Source organism: Bufo bufo, chromosome 8 (assembly GCF_905171765.1).
Source record: "Bufo bufo chromosome 8, aBufBuf1.1, whole genome shotgun sequence".
Classification (NCBI taxonomy): Eukaryota; Metazoa; Chordata; class Amphibia; order Anura; family Bufonidae; genus Bufo; species Bufo bufo.
The window spans coordinates 164,177,609-164,199,029 of NC_053396.1; the positions used below are offsets into that span (position 1 = coordinate 164,177,609).

At 46.9% G+C, this 21,421-nt stretch overlaps 1 protein-coding gene across 2 annotated transcripts; it reads left to right on the plus strand.

Moving 5' to 3' along the window:
• The first annotated feature begins 1,321 nt into the window (after window positions 1-1,321).
• Window positions 1,322-19,792, plus strand: RAP2C (RAP2C, member of RAS oncogene family). Of its 2 annotated transcripts, none has more exons than XM_040406092.1 (4): window positions 1,322-1,456; window positions 8,615-9,115; window positions 13,012-13,329; window positions 19,055-19,792. In XM_040406092.1, the coding sequence occupies exons 2-3, from the start codon at window positions 8,843-8,845 to the stop codon at window positions 13,288-13,290; spliced, it is 552 nt and encodes a 183-aa protein (XP_040262026.1). In that variant the 5' UTR covers window positions 1,322-1,456; window positions 8,615-8,842; the 3' UTR covers window positions 13,291-13,329; window positions 19,055-19,792. The 2 variants fall into 2 exon arrangements, with proteins under 2 accessions (XP_040262026.1, XP_040262027.1); XM_040406093.1 differs by lacking the exon at window positions 1,322-1,456 and adding an exon at window positions 1,476-1,600.
• The last annotated feature ends 1,629 nt before the right edge of the window (window positions 19,793-21,421 follow it).

The window sequence follows — 21,421 nt, forward strand, 5'->3', positions numbered from 1 at the left end:
GGGGGATGTTGCTATTGGGGAGGCACTGTAGGGGCAATTCTATTATTTCTGGGGACACTATACAGGGATTATTACCTGGAGCACAATATAGGGTGTTATTATTACTGGGGGCACTCTAGGGGACATTATAGCTGCTGTGGACACTATAAGTTATTTGGGGAAATTTATCAAACTGGTGTAAAGTAGAACTGGCTTTGACAGCTCTTTTGGAAATCCAGTTCTACTTTACACCAGTTTGATAAATGACCCCAATTATGTCTACTGGGGTCATTATTTATTTTTTCAGCAGTATAGTACCTGGGACATTGGGGGGCACAACGGGCACAGTATTGGGGGTGGCAGCAGGATGACACTGTGGGGACATCAGGATGGGGAGGTTGATGGAAAAATTTAGAAATCTAACGTGTCTGTGTTACAAACTCTGTAGAGACGAGATGAAAGAATTTGTCATGGAGGTCTGGGTCTAACGGAGGAGAAGAGGAAAGAGAAGGTCTACATGACAGGAGAGGTCCCTGGATGTAAGAGGTATGTGGTCAAGTATTGGGGTGGGGGGTTCCAGAGAAAGTACCCACCCCGGGTGCCAAACACCCTGGGCACGCCACTGTGCCCCCCTGCCGCTTGATTGACAGGGTCAGACATCTTGGCCAGCCCTGACAATCTCACACCTGCGCAGCCACTCCGAGTAGCAGCGCAAGTGCAGAGGCTCTGCTTCCGCTACTGGAACAGTGACTGCGCATGCACCGCTACGCTTCCAAGTAGCAGCACGTGAACAGTGGCTGCACTGTTTGCGGAAGCAGAGCCTCTGCACTGCTAGTCGGAGCGGCTGTGCGGGTGCGAGATGTCCGACCCTGTCAATTAAGCGGCAGGGGGGGCGCGTCCTCAGCTTTTGGGGTCGCCCCATCGCAGGTGTGCAGATCGGCTTGAATGGGACAATTGATTCGCTCATCTTTGCTCCACAGTTTCCTATGGTTTGCGAAAACACAGACTTTAGAAATAGGTTTAGTATTTTAATATTTCAGTTGACCAAATCAAGTCCTATAGGAATAATTGTTATCAATTCTGGTAATGGGAACGACGCTATAGGAATTGCTGCAATTATTTATTTATTTTTTAGATAGGGAGTGAGAACAATTTGCAGGGAGGGTCACCCTTTATTCTCTTCTATGGCTCCGCTATTTCCTGCGGTCCTATAGAGGTTGCCCGGATGTGGAGAACACGACACAGAGAGCCGCGCGGAGCCCCTGCACAGACGCCTGCTGCGCCGTTCGAATCTCCCTCCCTCCCTGTAAGCTCCTCCAGGCACAGCGCTGACGTCACGGTCATGTGACCCCCACCCCGTGACGTCAGGTCCTTCTAGAGGATAGGAACTAGCCGCTACCCTTCCACATCCGCTGGAGCAGCGGCTTGTACTTCCGGAGCTCCGGAGGATCCGGGACCCACCCTGAGCGCCGGAGAGGTGAGATGTGCGGGGCAATGGATCCTCATAGCTGGACGTGGTGGTCGTTATGTGGGATGTACTACCGCAGGCTGCGAGGAGGGGGGCTGTACATGCAGAATGATGATCGACCCCCCCCTTCCTCCTCACTTTTGGTTTGGTTTGGTCTGTATATTGCACCCCCCCAATAGGACTGCACCTTGTGGTGTTGTACCCCAGTTCTCATGCTGTTGGCAGCTCCATTTTAACCCCTCTCCCCCTATTGTTTATATATGCCCCTCACCTCATTGATAACTGGACATTCCACGAGCCCCTAGGATAGCAGGGAGTGGGGGGCTGTTGTACATATTATACCGGACCCCCTAAATGTTACAGGTCCCCCCCCAGCCCTGCACTTTATGGTTCAGTCCGCCCCTTATGTTCTATGATGTATATAGTATGAGCCCCAGGACGGTAGAGTGCCGCCATATACACAGAGTGGGCCCCACCTATAGCGTTTACCTGTGCCGTGAAAGCCTGGCATAGTTTCGGGGTTGTGTCCCAGGTGGGGGGGCGACAGGTACCCCTGATATATACAATCCGGTTCTGAATGGGACATGTTCTGTAATTTGTGGCCATCCCCTAGAAAAGCATGGGTCAGGGGGCTCTCCCGTATAACACGCGGATCCGAAGAAGAACCCTGAGAAATGAGCCGGAAAGGCAGTTGGCACCCAGGTGAAAAATACGGCCGCCTGCGTGAGGCCTTAGGCCTCGTTCACGTTTCCGTGTCTGTTTGACATCCGTCCCAAAAATTTTTGTCATCCGTGGACGCTGCTCAGCTGAATATTAATTTCCAGAGAATCTCCAGTCCGTGGCACGGATGCCATCCTTGTTTTTTCACTGACCCATAGACTTCAATGAGCATGTTTGGTCCAAAATAGTGCAGGTCTCTGATTTTAACTTATTTTTTTTATTTTATTTTTAACTGACCCACGGTAGTAAAAAAGTGAAAAAAAAAAAGTGTGAACAGACACATAAAAATCAATGGGAACGAGGCCTTCTGGTTTTATTTAGGCGCTTTTCCTCAAACTGCTTCTAAAATGGTCCGTCCACTTGGTGCTGTCTATTTTATTTTTTGCAGGGTTTTTCTGCAGCTTCTTGTTAATCGCAGGTGCTTGTGGTGTGAAACCTGGGTCATTTCTCGGTATGACGGTTCACGTTTGTCACTGTCCCACTCGCACGTGCCGGGTACTTGTGGTTGTGACCATTTCTCGGCACGGCAGTTCACCGGTGCGAAAGTTTCGGTTCTTGTGGGTGTGAACGGTGCCATGTATCTTTTTCCCTCTTTGGTTTAATGCCTTATTCGGTTTGGGTGCCCCCAGCTATATGTCCTGTCTGTGTATCCCGCCCCTTGGGTGCTCCCGTTCGGTTTGCCCGTCCTGTCCGTGCCACTCGGTATGTCTGGTCTGTTGTCGTGTCTTCCTTCTGTATTCAGTGGGGGTCATTTATCAAGGAACTTGCAACTTTTTTTAGTCATAAAAACAAACAATCGGCCGTGCGACAATACTTAGTCGCACATCTGGTTTTACGCCATGTTTGACAGTTGGACTCGACGGGGGCGTCTCGAGGGCAAATTTACTAACATTTACACCTGGAAACTGGTATAAATGGCAAAACTACTCCAGACAGGGTCACGGACTGCCGTCGAGGCGCAAACCAAATCTTACAGCAGTGTACGGGGGAATCTAAGACTGGTGTAAAAAGGCCAGTCTTATTAAATGACCCCTCAGTCTTTGTCGCTTGTTTGGTCCCCAATTCAGTTTGTGTTTGTCGTCCAGTCCGGCGTTTCGGTTCCGCTTGCAGCCTGCTTGTTTTTGTGCCAGAGACTTGCTTTCTAGTGCTTGTTCAGACTGTGTCTGCGGTTTTTGTGTGTTTTCTAGTTCCTGGGCATCTTGATGCTTGCACCAGAGTTTATTATTTCAGAGAGTCGGCCGCCAAGTACATCGGGACCCTCCCAAGAGGTAACGGTCTGCTTACTCCCCTGCAGCGAAGTCCACATCCCTGTACAGGGGTTAATGGGTGAATACCAGGGCAGCGCAGGAATAACGCCCTTAGGCCCCTAGCAGACAAGCGTGTCCGGATGCGTTCAGTGAAAAATGTGCGATTTCGCAAGCAAGTTCGTTCAGTTTTGTCTGCGATCACGTTCAGTTTTTATCGTGCGAGTGCAGTGGGATTTAATGCGTTTTGCACACACGTGATAAAAAAAACCTGAAGGTTTACAAACAACATCTCCTCCTAGCAACAATCAGTAAAAAACGCATCGCACCCGCACTTGCTTCTGGATGCAATGCGTTTTTTCACGCAGCCCCATTCACTTCTATGGGGCCAGCGTTGCGTGAAAATCGCAGAATATAGAACGTGCCGATTTTTCATGCAACGCACAAGTGATGCGTGAAAACCAACGCTCATGTACACAGCCCCATTGAAATGAATGGGTCCGGATTCCGTGCAGGCGCAATGCGTTCACATCGCGCATTGCACCCGCGTGGAATACTCAATCGTGTGAAAGGGGCCTTAGGGTTTGGCAAACCAGTTAATTGGCACGGTGGGTCCCTACTCGCTGATCTGTAACAGTATAATAGGTGTTTCATACCGCTGGCCGGGGGGCTCACTTCCTGCTCCTCAGACCTCCTCACCATTGCTGGAGACTTTTCTGCTCTACTAGGCTCTTTTTCCTTTTTATTGGGAGTCTCACAAGCAATCCAGGAGATGGGCCGTATACATTAGATGGCTTAGGCGACTTTCACACTAGCAGCTATTCCGGTGAGGGGAATAGCCTGCCGGATCCGTGCTGCGGCTAGCGCACGGCCAACGGAGGTGCGGCCGCAGCACGGCAAACATGCCAAGAGGCGGCCAGAATAAAACTACAACATGGCGTAGTTTTATTCCGGGTGCCTCTCAGCATGTTTGCCGTGCTGCGGCCGGACTTCCGGCGGCACGGTGCACTCGCGGTAGCAAGGATCCCGGAGAATGCTGCCGCCAGTGTGAAAGTAGCCTTAGGGCCCTTTCACACTTGCGTTGTCCGGATCCAGCGTGTACTCCATTTGCCGGAGGTGCCCCCCGCATCCGGAAAAACGCAAGTGAACTGAAGGCATTTGAAGACGGATCCGCTCCCCCCCCGCTCCCCACTACACTTTACCATGGCTGCCAGGACTTTAGCGTCTTGGCAGCCATGGTAACCATTCAGAAAAAGCTAAATGTCGGCTCCGGCAATGCGCCGAAACGACGTTTAGCTTAAGGCCGGATCCGGACTTGCGGCAAGTGTTCAGGATTTTTGGCTGGAGCAAAAAGCGCAGCATGCTGCGGTATTTTCTCCGGCCAAAAAACGTTCCGGTCCGGAACTGAAGACATCCTGATGCATCCTGAACGGATTTCTCTCCATTCAGAATGCATTAGGATAAAACTGATCAGGATTCTTCCGGCATAGAGCCCCGACGACGGAACTCTATGCCGGAAGAAAAGAACGCCAGTGTGAAAGAGCCCTAAGTAAGGCTGTGTTCACACTAGTGTTTGGAGTCTGTTCCATCAGGTTTCTGATTCACTTGAAGGACAGTTCAGGAAAAAATAAAATGAAAACAGAAATCCCAACGTAGGACGGTGCGTGCGCACAAGAGGAATAGGACTTGCCGAGATCCACGGTGCATGTGTAGTGCGCACGCGCCGTCATGTGTTGGAGTGCGCACGCACGGGATCTCGGTGCTAAACCAGTCAGTCGAGCGCTGTCAATCAAAGGAATGGGGGGCGTTTTTACGACATGCAGGGCGGTGTCGGAGATGCGGTGCTCAGAAGGAATAAGCACGCCTCCGAGTGCTCCGTTTGCTCATTTGCATATTTATAAAAGTGGATTTTACAGTGTAATTGTACCTGAAATAAAGGTATATTTGTGATCCGCGTTTTGGCCCCTGGCAGGGTATACATGAAACAGGTGACAGAGCCTAATAAGGAGCAGAACTGGCAGATTAGACCCATAACTGACACACACGGCTCAGCAGACCCCCTTTGACGTCAATCCGTTTTTGTTTTTTTTTTGTTTTTCAGCTACACACAGGACTCCAATGCAGATGTGAACAAGCCCTTAGTAGTAGGAAAGTGGGATTCATTAGGCTACATACACACAGTGCAGATTATGCCCAGATTTTTATGTGGAAAATCCACAGCGTAATACAGCTAGGTAGATTCGATTTTCATAAATCTCATGTACACGGTGCAAAAACTTTCCATGCGGAAATTGCCCTGCGATGCAGATGCGTGTCCGTTGTATATGGGAATTTCTATTGCTGATTTTACCCCTTGCAATGCACTCGGGGCAAATCCCCCGCAAAATCTACATGTGAGGGCTCATGCACACGACCATGTGCTGGCCCGGTCCGCAATGCACGGGCACCGACCGGGGGGATAGCCACATGCGAATCGCGGACCCATTCACTTGAATAGGATCCGCATCCGATGGTCCGCACCGCAAAAAAAGTAGTGCATGCAGTACTTTTTTGCGGTGTAGAGGCATGGCCAGAAAAAAACGTTCCGATCCGTGCTTACGCACCGCATCTCTGGGTTTGCGGACTCGTTCAAGTGAATGGGTCCGCATCCATGATGCGGAGTGCACACGGCCGGTGCCCGTGTATTGCGGCCAGTGCAGATTGTGGTGTGGGATTGCAGAAAATCTGTCTGATCTACACTTTTGTGTGTATGTACCCTTGGAATCCATTCTATCCACCACGGACTACGTCAGTGTTCACACTGTTTGATGTCCGTCGTCAGTAGGTTGTTTTCAGCCCGTCGGTTCCTCTTTCTCTTTGCTGACTTGGCTCTGAAGGTTTATCTGTAAAGCTCTGATTATTTTGCAACTTTTTCCTGACCAGTTTGGGAGATCTTTTGGTTAAAGGTCGTACGGGCAAGGGGCCCAGCATAGCCAGAGCCTGTCTTCACTTTAACATAATGTGTGATTCAGGATATCCCATTCCTGTCATCTTTGTAAGAGCTCATGCACACGACCGTATGTATTTTGCGGTCCATAAAAATTGACATATTGCATCTGTTTTGTTTTTTGTGTATACTATCCTTGTTCTCAAAACGGACAAGAATAGAACATGGTCTCTCCTTTTTGTGGAACGGCCATACGGAAACGGAATTTAGTCATTTCTGTTCTTTTGCGGACCCATTGAAGTAAATTGTGCGGCGCATATGCGGAACCAAAGGATGCACTTAACGGCTCTTTTGCATATGGATTAAAAGTACTTGAAGTAAGCCGTTACATTCCGCTGAGCTGGCCTTACAAGACAATGGGGGTCATTTACAAAGACCAGCTTTTTACACCGTTCTTTTGCTCTGGCTTTGCTGGTGGTAGATGCACCTAGGCATGCGCTCCTTTATAAATTTAGGTGCACCTTCAGCAGTCCATGCTCCTGGCTGGAGTAGTTTTTTATTTTTTATTTAATTTATTTTTACATCATTTACACCTGCTTCCAGTCAGTGGGGGACGGATCCGTTTTCTATTGTCAGTGAAAAATTGGATCCGTTTGCCTCCATCATCAGGCGGACACCAACACTGCAAGCCTCCAGAACGGAACGGAGGCAAACGGATGCATTCTGAGCGGATCCGTATCCATTCAGAATGGATTAGGGCAAAAGTGATCCGTTTTGGACTGCTTGTGAGAGCCCTGAACGGATCTCGCAAACGGAAACCAAAACGCCAGTGTGAAAGTAGCCTAAACCTTGAAGGGGAACGAGCACCGTGGCCTCTTCAAACAGCTGAACGGCGGGGTGCCGAGAGTCGCCCCCCACCAATCTGTTACTGATGACCTATCCTGACGATGTGACGTCAGTACTACACCACTGCACAACCCCTTTAAATTCCAGGAAGGCTCATAAAGTGCCCCCTGTGGATCATAACATGCAGGGCTGCAGGCTGTTCACATTCCCTCCATGGCCGGTGCTGTTTATGGCGGCCTGTGTCCTGTCTATAAAATAATGGACACAAGCTACAGTCCGCAATTACTGGATTCTTGGTATTGGGCAGCATGAGTAACGGGGATCCCTTCAGGTGACTGTACTAGTATTTGTTTCTAGACGTCTTCACCGTGGCCGCGGCTTTTGCTTCTGTACTAGATCTAATGCCGCACCAGTAGACAGTAAATCTCTGCCCAGACTATTTAGCAAAGATGGCTGGAAGAGAAAATCATAAGGCTAGCGCTTCCTTCTTTAGGGGGCATTCACATGACATATATTTTGCAGTTCGCAAAACACAGATCCCTAAACATACGGGTGACGTCCATGTTGCGCTTTTTTAAAAATATTTTTTTTTTTTTTTTTTTTTTTTTTTTTTTTTTTTTTTATGCAGACCCATTGTAGTAATGCCAATTCCGGTCCACAAAACATACAATAATAGGACATGTTCTAACTTTTTTGCGGGACTGTGCAACGGACATACAAATGTGGACAGTACGAGGTGCGCTGTCCGCATTTTTTCCAGCCCCATTGAAATGAATGGGTCTGCATTCAATCTGAAAAAAAATGCAGATCGGATGCGGACCAAAAATACGGTTGTGTGCATGGGGCCTTATTCTAACGTTGGACTCCATCTTCACACATTGCTGTGGCTGAACGATCAGCGCCTTGGGCCATTTAAAGGTGCTTTTTTTTTATTCTTAGTGTCGTTTACTGATGACCTATCTGATCAGTGAAGGTCTGACCCCCGCCGATCAGCTGTTTGATGGTGCTGCTGAGAGCGCTGCGGCCCCATCACAACATGCTATGCACAGCGCCATACATTGTACAGTGGCTGTGCTTTGTATTGCAGCTCAAGTAAATGGGGCTAAGCTGTGCCTAGGCCACGTGACTGATGAACGTGACTTCACTGGCCTATAAGCACTTTTTGTGGATCCTTGCATAGGCAAATTTTATAGGGGTTGTACCGGATGTAGTTTATCAATATCAGTTTGGTGGGGGGTCTGAATCCTGGCACCGCTGCAGATCAGCCGTATGAAGGGGCCGCGATGCTGATGCGATCAGTGTATAGCGCATCATTTATTACATGTCCTTTTCTTAAGTTTTGTTTTCCCTATTAAACACATAGAAACGTGTGCTGTCCTCTAAATTGGTGAAAGTGGTTTTCTAACCTGTATTTCTTTTCCTTGCATGCAGTGAGTACTGAAATCTGGAGGGACCCCGCTGCTTCTCCTCTCCTGGTGCTACTTGACTGAACTTAGTCCACGTTTACAACCACAGATCGTCTCTGACCTAAGAAATCCCCCTCCAGAAGACACTTCATCGTACAGGAGGATATGACCGCCTTCAATCCCCATCCAGCACACTAGCGCCCCCCCATCCCCATTGTGACGTAGTGCATGAGCGGTTTGCCTCTCTGGGTCCATGAGGGAATATAAAGTAGTGGTGTTGGGCAGCGGAGGGGTTGGGAAATCGGCCCTAACTGTACAGTTTGTTACGGGCACTTTCATCGAGAAATATGACCCCACCATTGAGGATTTCTACCGTAAAGAGATTGAGGTGGACTCTTCACCCTCTGTGCTGGAGATCCTGGACACGGCTGGCACAGAGCAGTTTGCCTCCATGAGGGATTTGTACATTAAGAACGGGCAGGGCTTCATCTTGGTGTACAGCTTGGTGAATCAGCAGTCATTCCAGGTAAGTACACGCTTTGAAGTTGACTTATGCACCAATTTCACGAGAAGTCACATTCTTAGAACAGCAATATTTAGGCAAGGGCTACATGGCGACTTGTGGCCTCCTCACATAAGGTTGCAGTATTGTGCTGCTAAAACGGCAACTATTGATGGTGACTAACGCCGTGCTGAAATCTAGCAGGTTTGGATTTCTCACAACTGTCGTGTTGCAGTAGAGGTAACTTCACTGCATTTACTATCATTCGTTGTGATGTACTAGCCAGCATTACAATCTTGTGCCAGCCACAAGTCGTCATATAGCCAAAGCCTTAAAGGGGTTGTCCGGCTTCCTATATTGATGACCTATCTTTTAGTATAGGTAATCCGTATCAGATCGGCAAGGGTCCAACCTCTGGCACTCCCACGATCGGCTTTTTGAAGAGAACACGGCGCTCGTACGAGCCCCTCCTTCTCTTCACTGTTAACCTGCTCTCTTCGCTGTTTATTTACGGCTTCCCCAACCCTATACACTTCAATAGGAAGGAGCCGTTACACTCTGTCTGCTTCTTCCCATTGATGTGAATGAGGATGGAGGAACTGCAATTAAACCTGCTCGAGCAGGTTAACGGTGAAGAGAAGGCAGTGCTCATACAAGCGCTGCATTCTCTTCAAATAGCTGAGTGCCGGGGTTGTCAGGAGTTGATGACCTATCTTGAGGATAGGTCATCAGTATAGGAAACCAGACAACCCCTTTAATTGAAACTAGGCCCCCAAACTGCCACCATGTTATCTATGGCAGTGACCGATTGACAATGTCCTTGGCAGGTTTGGCATCTTTAGGAAAAGTACTTTAAATGCTGTATAATGTCCAGGAAGAGTTGGTTCCCCCCTCTACAAAAAAGGCTATGCTGGCCGGTCCCCTTTCTAGCTAGACTGACGATCCGGGGGTCTGCTATATCTTTACAAACCACCTCCTCCAGCACAGATGAATTTGATGCCAGTACCCAGCTGTGAGATGTCAAGCCTGGAGGACGACCAGGGACCATGACTTCTCGGGACAACAGCTCCACTATGAAATTACAGTCACTGGAACCCAGAAAGGCTGTTTCCTTCATGATGCCAAACTTGCCAAAAAGTAGAAAGACATCTTTGATAACCTGTCACGGCTACGGATAACAGGTTGGTGGCGGTTTGGGAGTCTCATTTCTCTTGAAATATTCCTTTTTAAGATCCCTGTACAGAGAGGCTGCTGACCAAGTTGCACCTGTGAGGCCACGTTTTGTCGCTCTGTGCTGGAAACGCGTTACAACACAAGGCAACTGTCCAAAGGCCAATTAATCCTGTAGAGAAATGATCATTGGTCTGTGATAGAATGTGCAACTTTCCATTGACGTCTATGGAAGAATGTAGGGGGATCGGCTTTTTGCAAAAGTTGCCTGAAGGCAAAAAAGGTAACGTTTGCTATGGTTTAAGGCCTCATGCACACGGCTGTGTTCCGCGGCAGAGAGCGGTCCGTGGTAACCCGGCCGGGATTCCTTCTGACAGCAGGAGCGCACGGAGTCATTGGTTGCTATGACGCTGTGCGTTTCATGCCGCCGCTGCTGTACATACCAGTGTATCACTGTACAGCAGCGGCGGCATGAAGCGCACGGCGTCATAGCAACCAATGACGCCGTGCGCTCCTGCTGTCAGAAGGAATCCCGGCCGGGTTACCACGGACCGCTCTCGGCCGCGGAACACGGCCGTGTGCATGAGGCCTAAGGAAGATTTCAGGATGTTTCCGATTTGTGAACATAACTAAACGGCTCAAAACCAAGAAAAAGATGAAACTGCTAGTTTTATTCCAGATCCAGAATATACATTCACATATACACCATGCACACTCAGAACTTGCACTAAGGGTGGTATTATACTGCCCGATCGCCAATGGATGATAATAGTCTATCAGCGCTCGTTTGCACAGGTCTGATCACACAGGCCGATGCAAACTTTGATTGAGGGCGGAATGATTGCTGCTGCAGTCCTCCCTCCGATGATCGGCAGCACATCCTGATGAAAGAGGTCCATCAGCCGATGACCGAGCTGTTGCTTGTGCATCTGCTGATTGGCTGCTCCATGGGGCTTTAGGGTAGCTGCACACAGTGTGGATTTTCAGGGGGGTTTTCCGCACAGATTTCGTGCATAAGTGTATGAGATGAGACAAATCTGATGTACTTTTTGCATTTTTCTTAGGTGCAGAATTTGACCTGCTGTGCGGATTTTGAAATCTGCAGCATGTCAATTTTTGCTGTGTTTTTATTATGGAGATGTCATCCTTTTTGATGATCTGTGGAAATTCTGTACGAAAAAACACAAAAAAATGCACCAAAAAACATGATAGTGAGGATATGATGCCCATTCTCTGCACTGTGTACAGCCACCCTTAAGGTTTCATTTAGTAAGTAATCAACCACAAAATGTGATTAAAGGAGCGATGTCTGTGTGATTGCAAGCGGTGTGCTCCAGAGTGATGCTTTAAGGGCAGACACACACGTGTAAGTTTAATGCGAGAAACTCGCTGCGTGTGGCAGCGTAAGTTCCCATTCTGACCTCCCCCGACAGAATCGTACAGCATTATAATGATTTAATGCGGTGTGACCCTGAGGGTCCTGGCATCTCCTGAATTACACTGACATAATGTTGTCAGTATAATAAAGATTCCAGGTCTCGCAGGGACACAGTCTTATAAAGTATTAGAACGCTGTGCAATCCTGTCGGAGGAGCAGAGACCAGAACGTGAACTCGCGCTGGCACACGCTGCGAGTTTCTCACGTTGAACTCGCTTGTCTGTGTCTGGCCTAATAATAAAAATTCTTTCCCACGTTGCTATATAACCATAACCTGTGTTATGGATTTCTATGAATCATTATGTTGTGCAACCTCCGTGCGCAGCACAATTAGTCATATGAGTAAAGCGGGTAAAGTTCATTTTCGCTTTTCTAAATTGAAGAATAAAAAGTCCCATATAATGTTGAGGATCACGTACGACAGTTTAACGCTAGCGTTTTCCTATTCCCTCTGAAGGTTCCTTTTTACAGTGACACCCAAAAATGTTCCCTTCCCATTGAAATAAAAATGCACACTTGGCTCCTCCATTTGTTCAGCTCGCTTTGCCAGCTCAAGCATATGGCCGCCTTGACGGTCGGCAGATCCTTGACTCCCAGTGTTACATATGACACATCCTCTCCTTTCCTCCCGTAAATTGTTCAGAGCTGTAGCGGTGTAGGTTGTGGAGCGGCTTTGTAAACCTTTCATTTCTTACTTTGCTGGGTTTGGCTGTAACGCCTGAGACGCTCATAGAACCTTCAAACAGATTGAATACAATTGTTATGAGTAACGAGACGTCTTTCTAGTTCTCAGCAGGTTCAGTACGCTGGATGTAAATGTTATATCTCAAGGGGTTCGACTGAATTCTACCCTTGACTCAACGCGTTCAGGAGATTCTCCCATAGAACTTTTTTTGATCAAAAGCGAGGAAAAGATCTCTGCATGAATGGGGATACAGTACCTTCTCCATTGTGCCAAGATCCATTCCCTCTTGTGATCAGAAGTCAGGTGTGGAAGAGCAGACGTGGTCAGCCACCACCATCAGTTCATCTGCTGTCTCAGTAGGTATGAAGGACCTGATTTCAATGCAGTATGACTGCAAAGTACCTTCTCTTTTCTTGAGTCTGCAAAAGTTGGATGGTTATTGCCATAAAAACAATCATGGTGGCCCTTAGTTGTCATCATTGGTCTCACAGGGCTGTTGGGACTGCCATCTTGGATCACCGTGGAATTCTAGATACCCTGTAGTCCTCTGTCTGTACCGTATATAGATCAGTTAATACATGAAGAATCCGTGTAACTTCTAAATTGCTCTTTATTGTTGTTAAACAGGATATAAAGCCGATGCGGGACCAAATAGTCAGGGTGAAGAGATATGAAAAAGTCCCTCTTATTTTAGTCGGGAACAAGGTTGACCTGGAATCTGAACGAGAAGTCATGTCTACAGAAGGCCGCTCTCTGGCTCAGGAGTGGGGCTGTCCGTTTATGGAGACCTCTGCCAAGAGCAAGACTATGGTGGACGAACTGTTTGCAGAGATAGTCAGGCAAATGAACTATGCCTCATTGCCTGAGAAACAGGATCAGTGTTGTACAACGTGCACTGTTCAATGAGACACTCAGAGGGACCTCACAGACGGCCATAAAGAGCAGGTTGGTTTGAAGAGCATTTCTTTTCATGGATATTTTAGCTCGCCCTGGTCCTTACCATATCTTGGCAGTCAGTGGGTAGCAGCTCCTACAGGAGGCCATGTATGTTTGTAATTTCCTTTCCGTGGCTAAAGATAAGCCAAGAGGACACTCTAATGGCATACAGTGTATATTCGGCTTTTGCAGTCTACGGGCAGGTCACAGTAAAGTTGTCTAAAGCCGTGGAGTGACTGTTCGCATTATGAAATTCTCCCTAGTGTCTTTGTGTTTGAGATTGTGAGCCCCACTGGGGACAGGGACTGATGCACCTATATAACAAACAGGCAATGAACATACTGGATGCTGCTACGGTATTTAAATGTTATGTACACTTTTGGGGGCAATTTTTTTTATGATTGCATTTTACAAATTTTGGGCTAAAAATCTTTTTTTCAATTGGTCTTTATTTAAAATATTCAGCCGTTCTGTCACAAAGGGTCAACTGTTTGTCTAGCTGTGTGAATGGTGCTTTCACTTTGTGCAGGTCATCTAATAAACCTTCTCTAAATTACTAAAAGGTCATAAACACTTATTTAAGCCACATTCGTATCAGTAAGATAAAAATTGAGCTATAATGAGTGTTTTTATAAGGTCAGAGATAAGGAGCCGGAAACAGTAAAAACACAGAGCATGCTACTAGAGAATCTCAAGGCTGTAAGAAGAAAGGGGCTCGCCATTTTTAATAAAGACCTATTGAAAAAAAAAAAAAAGAATTTATGCTCAAAATAATTGCAATGCAATACTAAAAAAAATAGTCTTTAAAGGGAACCTGTCACCTCCAATACACATATAAAACCGACATCACCTCAGTCGCCCCCAGTGTGTTCATAATCATGTGCTTCATTCCTCCATCGTTTGCTCTTTTCTTTTTAAAAACACTGTTTTAATCTCCATTTGCGCTATCTTCAGAGCCAGCTTGAAGTCAATGGGGCAGCGGCCTCCTTGCTTTGTCAGGCTAAGCCTGCCCCTTACCTGTCCTCTCTTCACTTTGAGTGACATCCTGCCGTGCGCTCCTTGTTATTGCGCGATCCCGTCTCCCGCAGTGAGCCGGCTGTCATAGTCTCACTGCGCTGCCATAGTCGTGTGTGCGCACTTGAAGCCAGTAATCACACTGACGCTAAGGAACCAGGATCGCCAGGCGTGCACGCACAATGGAAATGGCCGGCGCATGCGCAGTAAGACTATGGTAGCCGGCTCACTGCGGGAGCCAGAGACAGGATCGCGCAGTAACAAGGAGCGCACGGCAGGATGTCACTCAAAATGAAGAGAGGACAGGTGAGGGGCAGGCTTAGCTTGACTTGAAGCAAGGAGACCGCTGCCCCCTTGATTTCAAGCTGGCTCTGAAGATAGCGCAAATGGAGATTAAAACAGTGTTTTTATAAAGAATGCAGCAACCGATGGAGGAATGAAACACATGATTATGAACACACGGGGGGCTACTGTAAGGTGATGTCTGTTTTATGTGTATTGGAGGTGACCGGTTCCCTTTAAGTCAACTGGCAATAATAGGTTTATGGAGTGGCTGGCTGAATGCCAGATCACCTAAGAAATTGCTGATATCCCACTAGTCTACATGTTGCTGATACTGATGACTAAACTGACACCGAATGAAAAAGCAGTGGTCTTATTCTCTAGCTCAGGGATCAGCAACCTTCTGCCCTCCAGTTGTTGTGAAACTACAACTTCCAGCATGCTCCTTCCACTTGTGTGGGTAGAGAACAGCCAAGCAAGTGTGCATGATGGGAGATGTATTTCACAACACCTGGAGTGCCGGAGGTTTCTGACCCCTGCACTAGCTGCAGGGTATACTGGCGTATGTATAGTGCCAGGATGTTCCTCGTGGAGCTCCATAGGAGTAGGTTGTAGGCATCCATAACTCCCATTCATTATAGGGCAGACTTGTGGTAAGCCGCCTTTTCATTAAAGGTCAGGAAATGGGACCCCTTGTTATTTTAAGCCTGGTAGTGAGGACCCCCATTGACCTGACTTATGGCTTTAAAGAGGTTCTCTGCAGTGGACAAGCTCTTCCTGCTTCCTGTTAGTTGGACCATATGGCAATGTACCGACCTGTCAGGTCCTCAAACTTTGTAGCTGCTTTACATTTCGCCCAATAGATGATGGTCCTAAACTCAGTACCTTTTTTTTTTTTTTTTTTTTTTTTTTTTGGGTTACTTCCCTTCAGAAAGGGGCATTTTTTTAAATCGCCATTCACAGAAGATAAAATTTTTGGCTTTTTTTTTTTCTTTTTTCATTTAAGCAGTGCCATGCCATTGAAAATGAAATATAAAATAGTGTCCTTTTTGTAGCAGTTGGCAAGGAGATAAAACCTCTACATAGATGGGGAACCCACAGTGAGTTTACTACTGCTGTGAGGGGAAGATCTTATCTGTTTAGTAAAATAATAGAGTAGTAGAATTAGGATAAAACGTGTTCTTTAGATAGGCCTAGATAAAGATGGCCACAGAAGAGCATTGCACTTATCAGTGTAATGTGTGGTGCTGTAATGGTGTCCTCTCTGGTCACAAGTATGGACTGACTGAGAAAGTCAAGCGAATAACGTCTGCTGTGCGGAAAGTCCAAACAAAGGAGGAAGTTAAAGAGCCAGGACAGGAAGTAGAATGCATGGAGAAAACCATCCATCCGTTTGTTTTTGTTTTTTTAAAGAAAATTACATATAAAATATTTTCATGTAGACTGTTATTATGTGATAATTAAATTTTTGATGTTAGTGTGTCCCTTTTAAACTAGGCATCCCCTTTAAGAAAGACTCAACAGGGTTAAAGCAGTGTAGTGACCTTTGGGAAGGAGGAGTGCGGAGGTGGTCTACCCATAACTTGCTTTCCCTTCCAGCTTTTTTTATTTGCCTGCTTTTCTTTACATAATCTCTGTTTTTATGCCAGCCATAGAGGTAGAAATCCGTTGGCAGGAAGTCGTTCTTCTACCCGTTAGCCGTCCTGATCCCTCTGTCAACACTTCTGGTCAACTTGGTCAAAACTGCCCATCTCTATGGAGGAAAATGATGGCTGCTAAATATAGGGAGCTGGCAGCCCTGCCGGTGATAATTACGTTGGCATCTGTGTATGCCAGCCGCCATGGCATCTAGGGCCAGTCTAGTATTAAGGTTGGGAGCTGCTTGTAAAGCGCACGTGACGGATATGTAAATATTTCGCTAAGAATGAAAGGTGTGGCGCTAATATTTGTGGATATGGTGCTCGCCCAGTTTAAAAATACTTAATGGCTGTAGTAAAACCAGTTTCTCTGTAACCTGCCTGGAGCTGCTCGCCACCTGTGATGTTCTATGTAATTAATGATGTCTAAGGGTGATGATTTGCTTATTAAAGGAGTTTTCTCATAGGGAAGTGTTTAATCGGCGGGGGTCTGACCGTTGGGGCCCATGCTCCCCGTTTTGGAGTGGCAGACAGTCTGCCACTCAATTCAACCCTGTGGGACTGCTGGAGATGGCAGAGTACAAGCGCTCGGCCACCTCTGTTACCCCCCCCCCCCCCCCCCCCCCCAAAGAGCTGAATGATGCACGCGAGCACCATTAACCGGGGAGAATAGGCCCCCATCCTTGTGATTAGAAGTATCCCCAGCAGGTGGACCCCCGCCAATCTTATCTCCTGTAGATAGGAGGTAAGTTGTCCTAATGGGACAACCCTCATAGGGCTGCCTGCACATGTTGTGGATTATGTGCGGATTCTCAAGCAGAAAACCCTCAGCGTACTACAGTACCAGAAAAGTGTATCCCATTAGACAAATCTTGTACGCTTTAAAAAAAAAATAATTATATATATATATTGTTGTTTTTTGTGGATTTCACCTTTTGCAATGCGGCAAATCCGGACCAAAAAGTGCATGCAACATTTTTCCATCACATTATACACGGCTCATCCAGGGGTTACAACTACCCTACAGTCCAGACGCTGTGGCCATGCTTGCGCACTATAGGAAAAAGCACCAGCCTATGCGTGCTCCTGCGTTCTCGGCCCTTTTTCCTATAGTGTACAAGCATGGCCACTGCTGATGGATTGCAGGGTGGTCGTAACCATGGAAACGAGCAGTGTATAATGTGATAGAAAAACGAATCCAGCCAGCAAAGGAAGCAATATGGAAAATAATATATTAGTAGGTGCCTTGTATTAACTTTCTCTACATGATTAATGCCATTTGCTGAAGTGAGACAACCCCTTTTTTAATGTAAAAAAAACTAATAATAATAATATCCAATATATAGTACATGTCAGCCTTTCTAACAAACATTTGCGTTTCGGCAAAGAATCTCAAAAAAAGGGATTTAAATGGGTCCGTGCCATTTTTAATACATCCAGATGCACCCGTTTCAGCCTTATCCGGTTGTATTAAAGGGGTTCTGCAGTTTGTTTAAACGGATGATCTATCCTCTGGATAGATCATCAGCATCTGATCAGCGGGGGTCCGACACCCGGGACCCCCGACGATCAGCTGTTTGAGAAGGCAGGAGCGCTGCGGCCTTCTCACCGTTTACCGCAGGCCCAGTGACGTCACGACTAGTATCAACTGGCCTGGGCGCAGCTAAGCTCTGTTCCCATGAATGGAGCTTAGCTGCGCCCAGGCCAGTTGATACTAGTCGTGATGTCACTGGGCTGGCGGTAAACGGTGAGAAGGCCGCGGCGCTGCTGGAGCGCCACTGCCTTCTCAAACAGCTGATCGGCGGGGGTCCCAGGTGTCGGACCCCCGCCGATCAGAAGCTGATCTATCCAGAGGATAGATCATCAGTTTAAGACTCCATTCACACGTCCGCAAATGGGTCCACATCCGTTTCGCAATTTTGCTGAACGGGTGCGTACCCATTCATTCTCTATTGGGATGGAATGGATGCGGACAGCACACAGTGTGCTGTCCGCATTTGCGGAGCGCGGCCCCAATCTTCCGGTCCGCAGCTCCGCAAAATATAGAATATGTCCTATTCTTGTCTGCAGCTGCGGACAAGAACGGGTATTTCTATGGGGGTGCCAGCCGGGTGTGTTGCGGATCTGCAATTTGCGGGTCCGCAACACACCACGGACGTGTGAATGGAGCCTAAACAAAGTGCAGAACCCCTTTAAATCTAAACTGAACAAAATGTATCCGGTATGAAAGTCATTGCAAGTCAGCGAACGGAAAAAAAAATAAAAAATGATCCGCCGCCATTGACTTACATTGATTTTCATGCCGGACCCGGTTTGTTCTGTTTTGGAACGGACACGGAAAGAAAATACAGTCGTGTGCATGAGCCCTTAGAACCAGCCCTGTACCACATGTGGAACCAAGGATCTCACCTTTCATTGCTCCAAGTGCTCCGCTAGATTTATTTTAAGCTGGTAGCTCAGGGGGGCATGTCCTTTCTACTGCAGCGCAGGGGGCGTGTCCTTTCTACCCCAGTGCAGGGGGGCGTGTCCTTTCTACTGCAGCTGAGAGAGTGTAAACAGCAGGTGGCGCTGTACAGATACATTTTATTGAATAACTCGGTGGCTATACTAGATGTTTAATTACTTGCATTTACAAAAGTATTCAGATCCAGGTGCTGGTTTTGAAACTGTAGAATATTTTTTTGGGTCAACCCCTTAAAGCATGGCTGAAATAACCGGCTCCTCAGGGGTGTCCGCCGTTTTCTGTGTGTCTGTGCAGTCCTTGTTCTCCTTGTAACTGATTTTTCCTCCTCTCTCTACAGATAACTCAGAGGAACTTTGCACAGCTTCGGCTTTGAAGAAGTTACAGCCCAGGTTGCAGTTCTGAGCCTTGATAAACCTGACTGCACAACAGCACATTTGCCATACCTTTCATCGACCGCTCAGAGGGGGCGTGCGGCCCGCGCGCTCCCTCGCCATCAGCAGCTGTGCTTAGCACGTTTACCCTAAGTTCAAAGAAAAACTTCTTTTCCCTCTCCTTTTTCTAGTCTCCTATGTTCCTATTAACAGCTGATATGCAACATTTTGGTCTCGTTTTTAGGGGAGTTTTTTTGTTTTTGTTTTTTTAAATCGGTATAGTTAATCATTTTCTGAATCTTGTATTTATTAAATACTTAAACTCAGTATTACCTACTTTATGCCTTTTTTAGAAGACGGTTTTAACAGAGGATAATTTCGAGCCTTAATCGAATGGTTAATTTCTGTATAATACCTCGAGTCTGCTCCTAACCCCTTCGGTGCCAACGGGGCCGGTGTTTAACCTTGCGTTGCCTGCCCCTTGCATTGAAGGTGTGCATACGGTAGATTTTTTTTATTATTTTTTCCTGAAAATGGCTTGTATATGCTTTCGAGATTATGTTTACGATTTTCACGGTATCAAGTGAAGCTGCTTGAAACGAGATTGGACCTGAAGTTCTGGGTTTTTGTTGGGTCCAGACTATGTTGGAAGCCAAACAAGCAGGTGAGAAAAGTCCCTGCTGTATCCGCTGATGATTTTTGACCAAAAAAAAAAAAAAGAGGAACATAACCGCAAGAGATGTAAAAAAAAAAAATATCTCCTACTTTGGTGCATCACAGTTAGTGGATGGGTTTGTATGGGCCCAGTTTGGAATCCTAGTGGTTAGGACTCAAATGTATCCTGAGTATTTTATTTTTCTTGCCCCCCCACCCCCAAACAAAAATCCATCGACTTTTTTTTTTTAATCTTGCGTAGATATGGGTTGCTAACCTCCTGTGTATCTCTAATATTACCCAGCTTCAGGCAAGTTTCCTCCCCACCTGTGCACATACAGATCTAATACAAATAAAATGATTTTATGTTTTCTAGTTTTATTATAGTTGTCTTGTTGAATACACTTATTGAAACTATATTTTTGAATTTTAGTCACCTCTGTCGCTTTCTGCTGTCATTCACACGCTCCTACCCCCAAGTTGGACACCTTTCACTCCAGAGATTAGCCAAATGTGCTTTAAACAGCCAAAGCCTCTCATGGTGTTTACCTGATTGTTTTCAGATTACTTGAACATAAAACCTTAATTACACTTTAAGCCTCCGCCATTCTGTTACTGATACTTCATTATTACTTATGGGATTGGTTGCTCTCTTTTTTTTTTTTTTTGTCGAAATGTACTTTAAAACTATAGCACATTGGTCCTTTTATCCCGTGTACCTTTCCAAACAGTTGCTTTATTGGCAAAAAGGCTGGCTCAGTGAGTTGGTCAAGTTAGTTATGGTCAACTTTTGGGAAATAAGGCGAGGGTACTGTTGGCGTGATGGCTTCTGTTCATAACGGAGCTATAAAATCCAATTTCAAATTGACACCGGCAAATTCTGACAAACCCAATTGACTTTACAGGGGTCTTTCGCCTTTCTGGAATCATTGATGGTGGAAATAGCGCTACAGGCTGCACTTATGGCTGTCAAAAATACTGGAAAGTGTGTAGGAAACTCGCTAACAGAGGCTCTGAGCACCTTTAGGGTCCATTCACACGTTCGCAAAATGGGTCCGCATCCGTTCTGCAATTTTGCGGAACAGGTGCGGACCCATTCATTTTTAATAGGGCCGGAATGTGCGGTCCGCATCCCCGTTTGCGGATCCGCACTCCCCTTCCGCCCAAAAAATTGAACATGTCCTATTTTTGTCCGTAATTGCGGACAAGAAAAGGCATTTTCTATGAGGGTGCCGGCGATGTGCGGTCCGCAAAATGCGAAACACACATTGCCAGGGTCTGTGTTTGGCGGATCCGCAAAACGCATACGGACGTGTGAATAGACCCTTGGGGTATTCCCATCTCAGACTTTTTTGGAATCTTGCTAGGATCAGTGTCAGATGGGTGCAAGTCCCACCTCTGGGACCTGCTCCTATGTCCAGAACAGGGCCCCAGAAGTAAAGACAAGCACACTGTGCATGCGCGTGGCACACTCCATTCACTGCTATGGGCGTTCCGAAAACAGCCGAGTGTGTGCGCACTCCACTATTTGGGACTCCCATAGCGCTAAATGGAGGGCACAATACACCTGCTTGGCCACTTCTCCATTCACTGCTATGGAACTGCCAGAAACATTTTTGGAACTCCTATAGCAGGGAATGAAGGGTGGCCGGGCACGTGCAGCTGCTCTCTTTTCAATT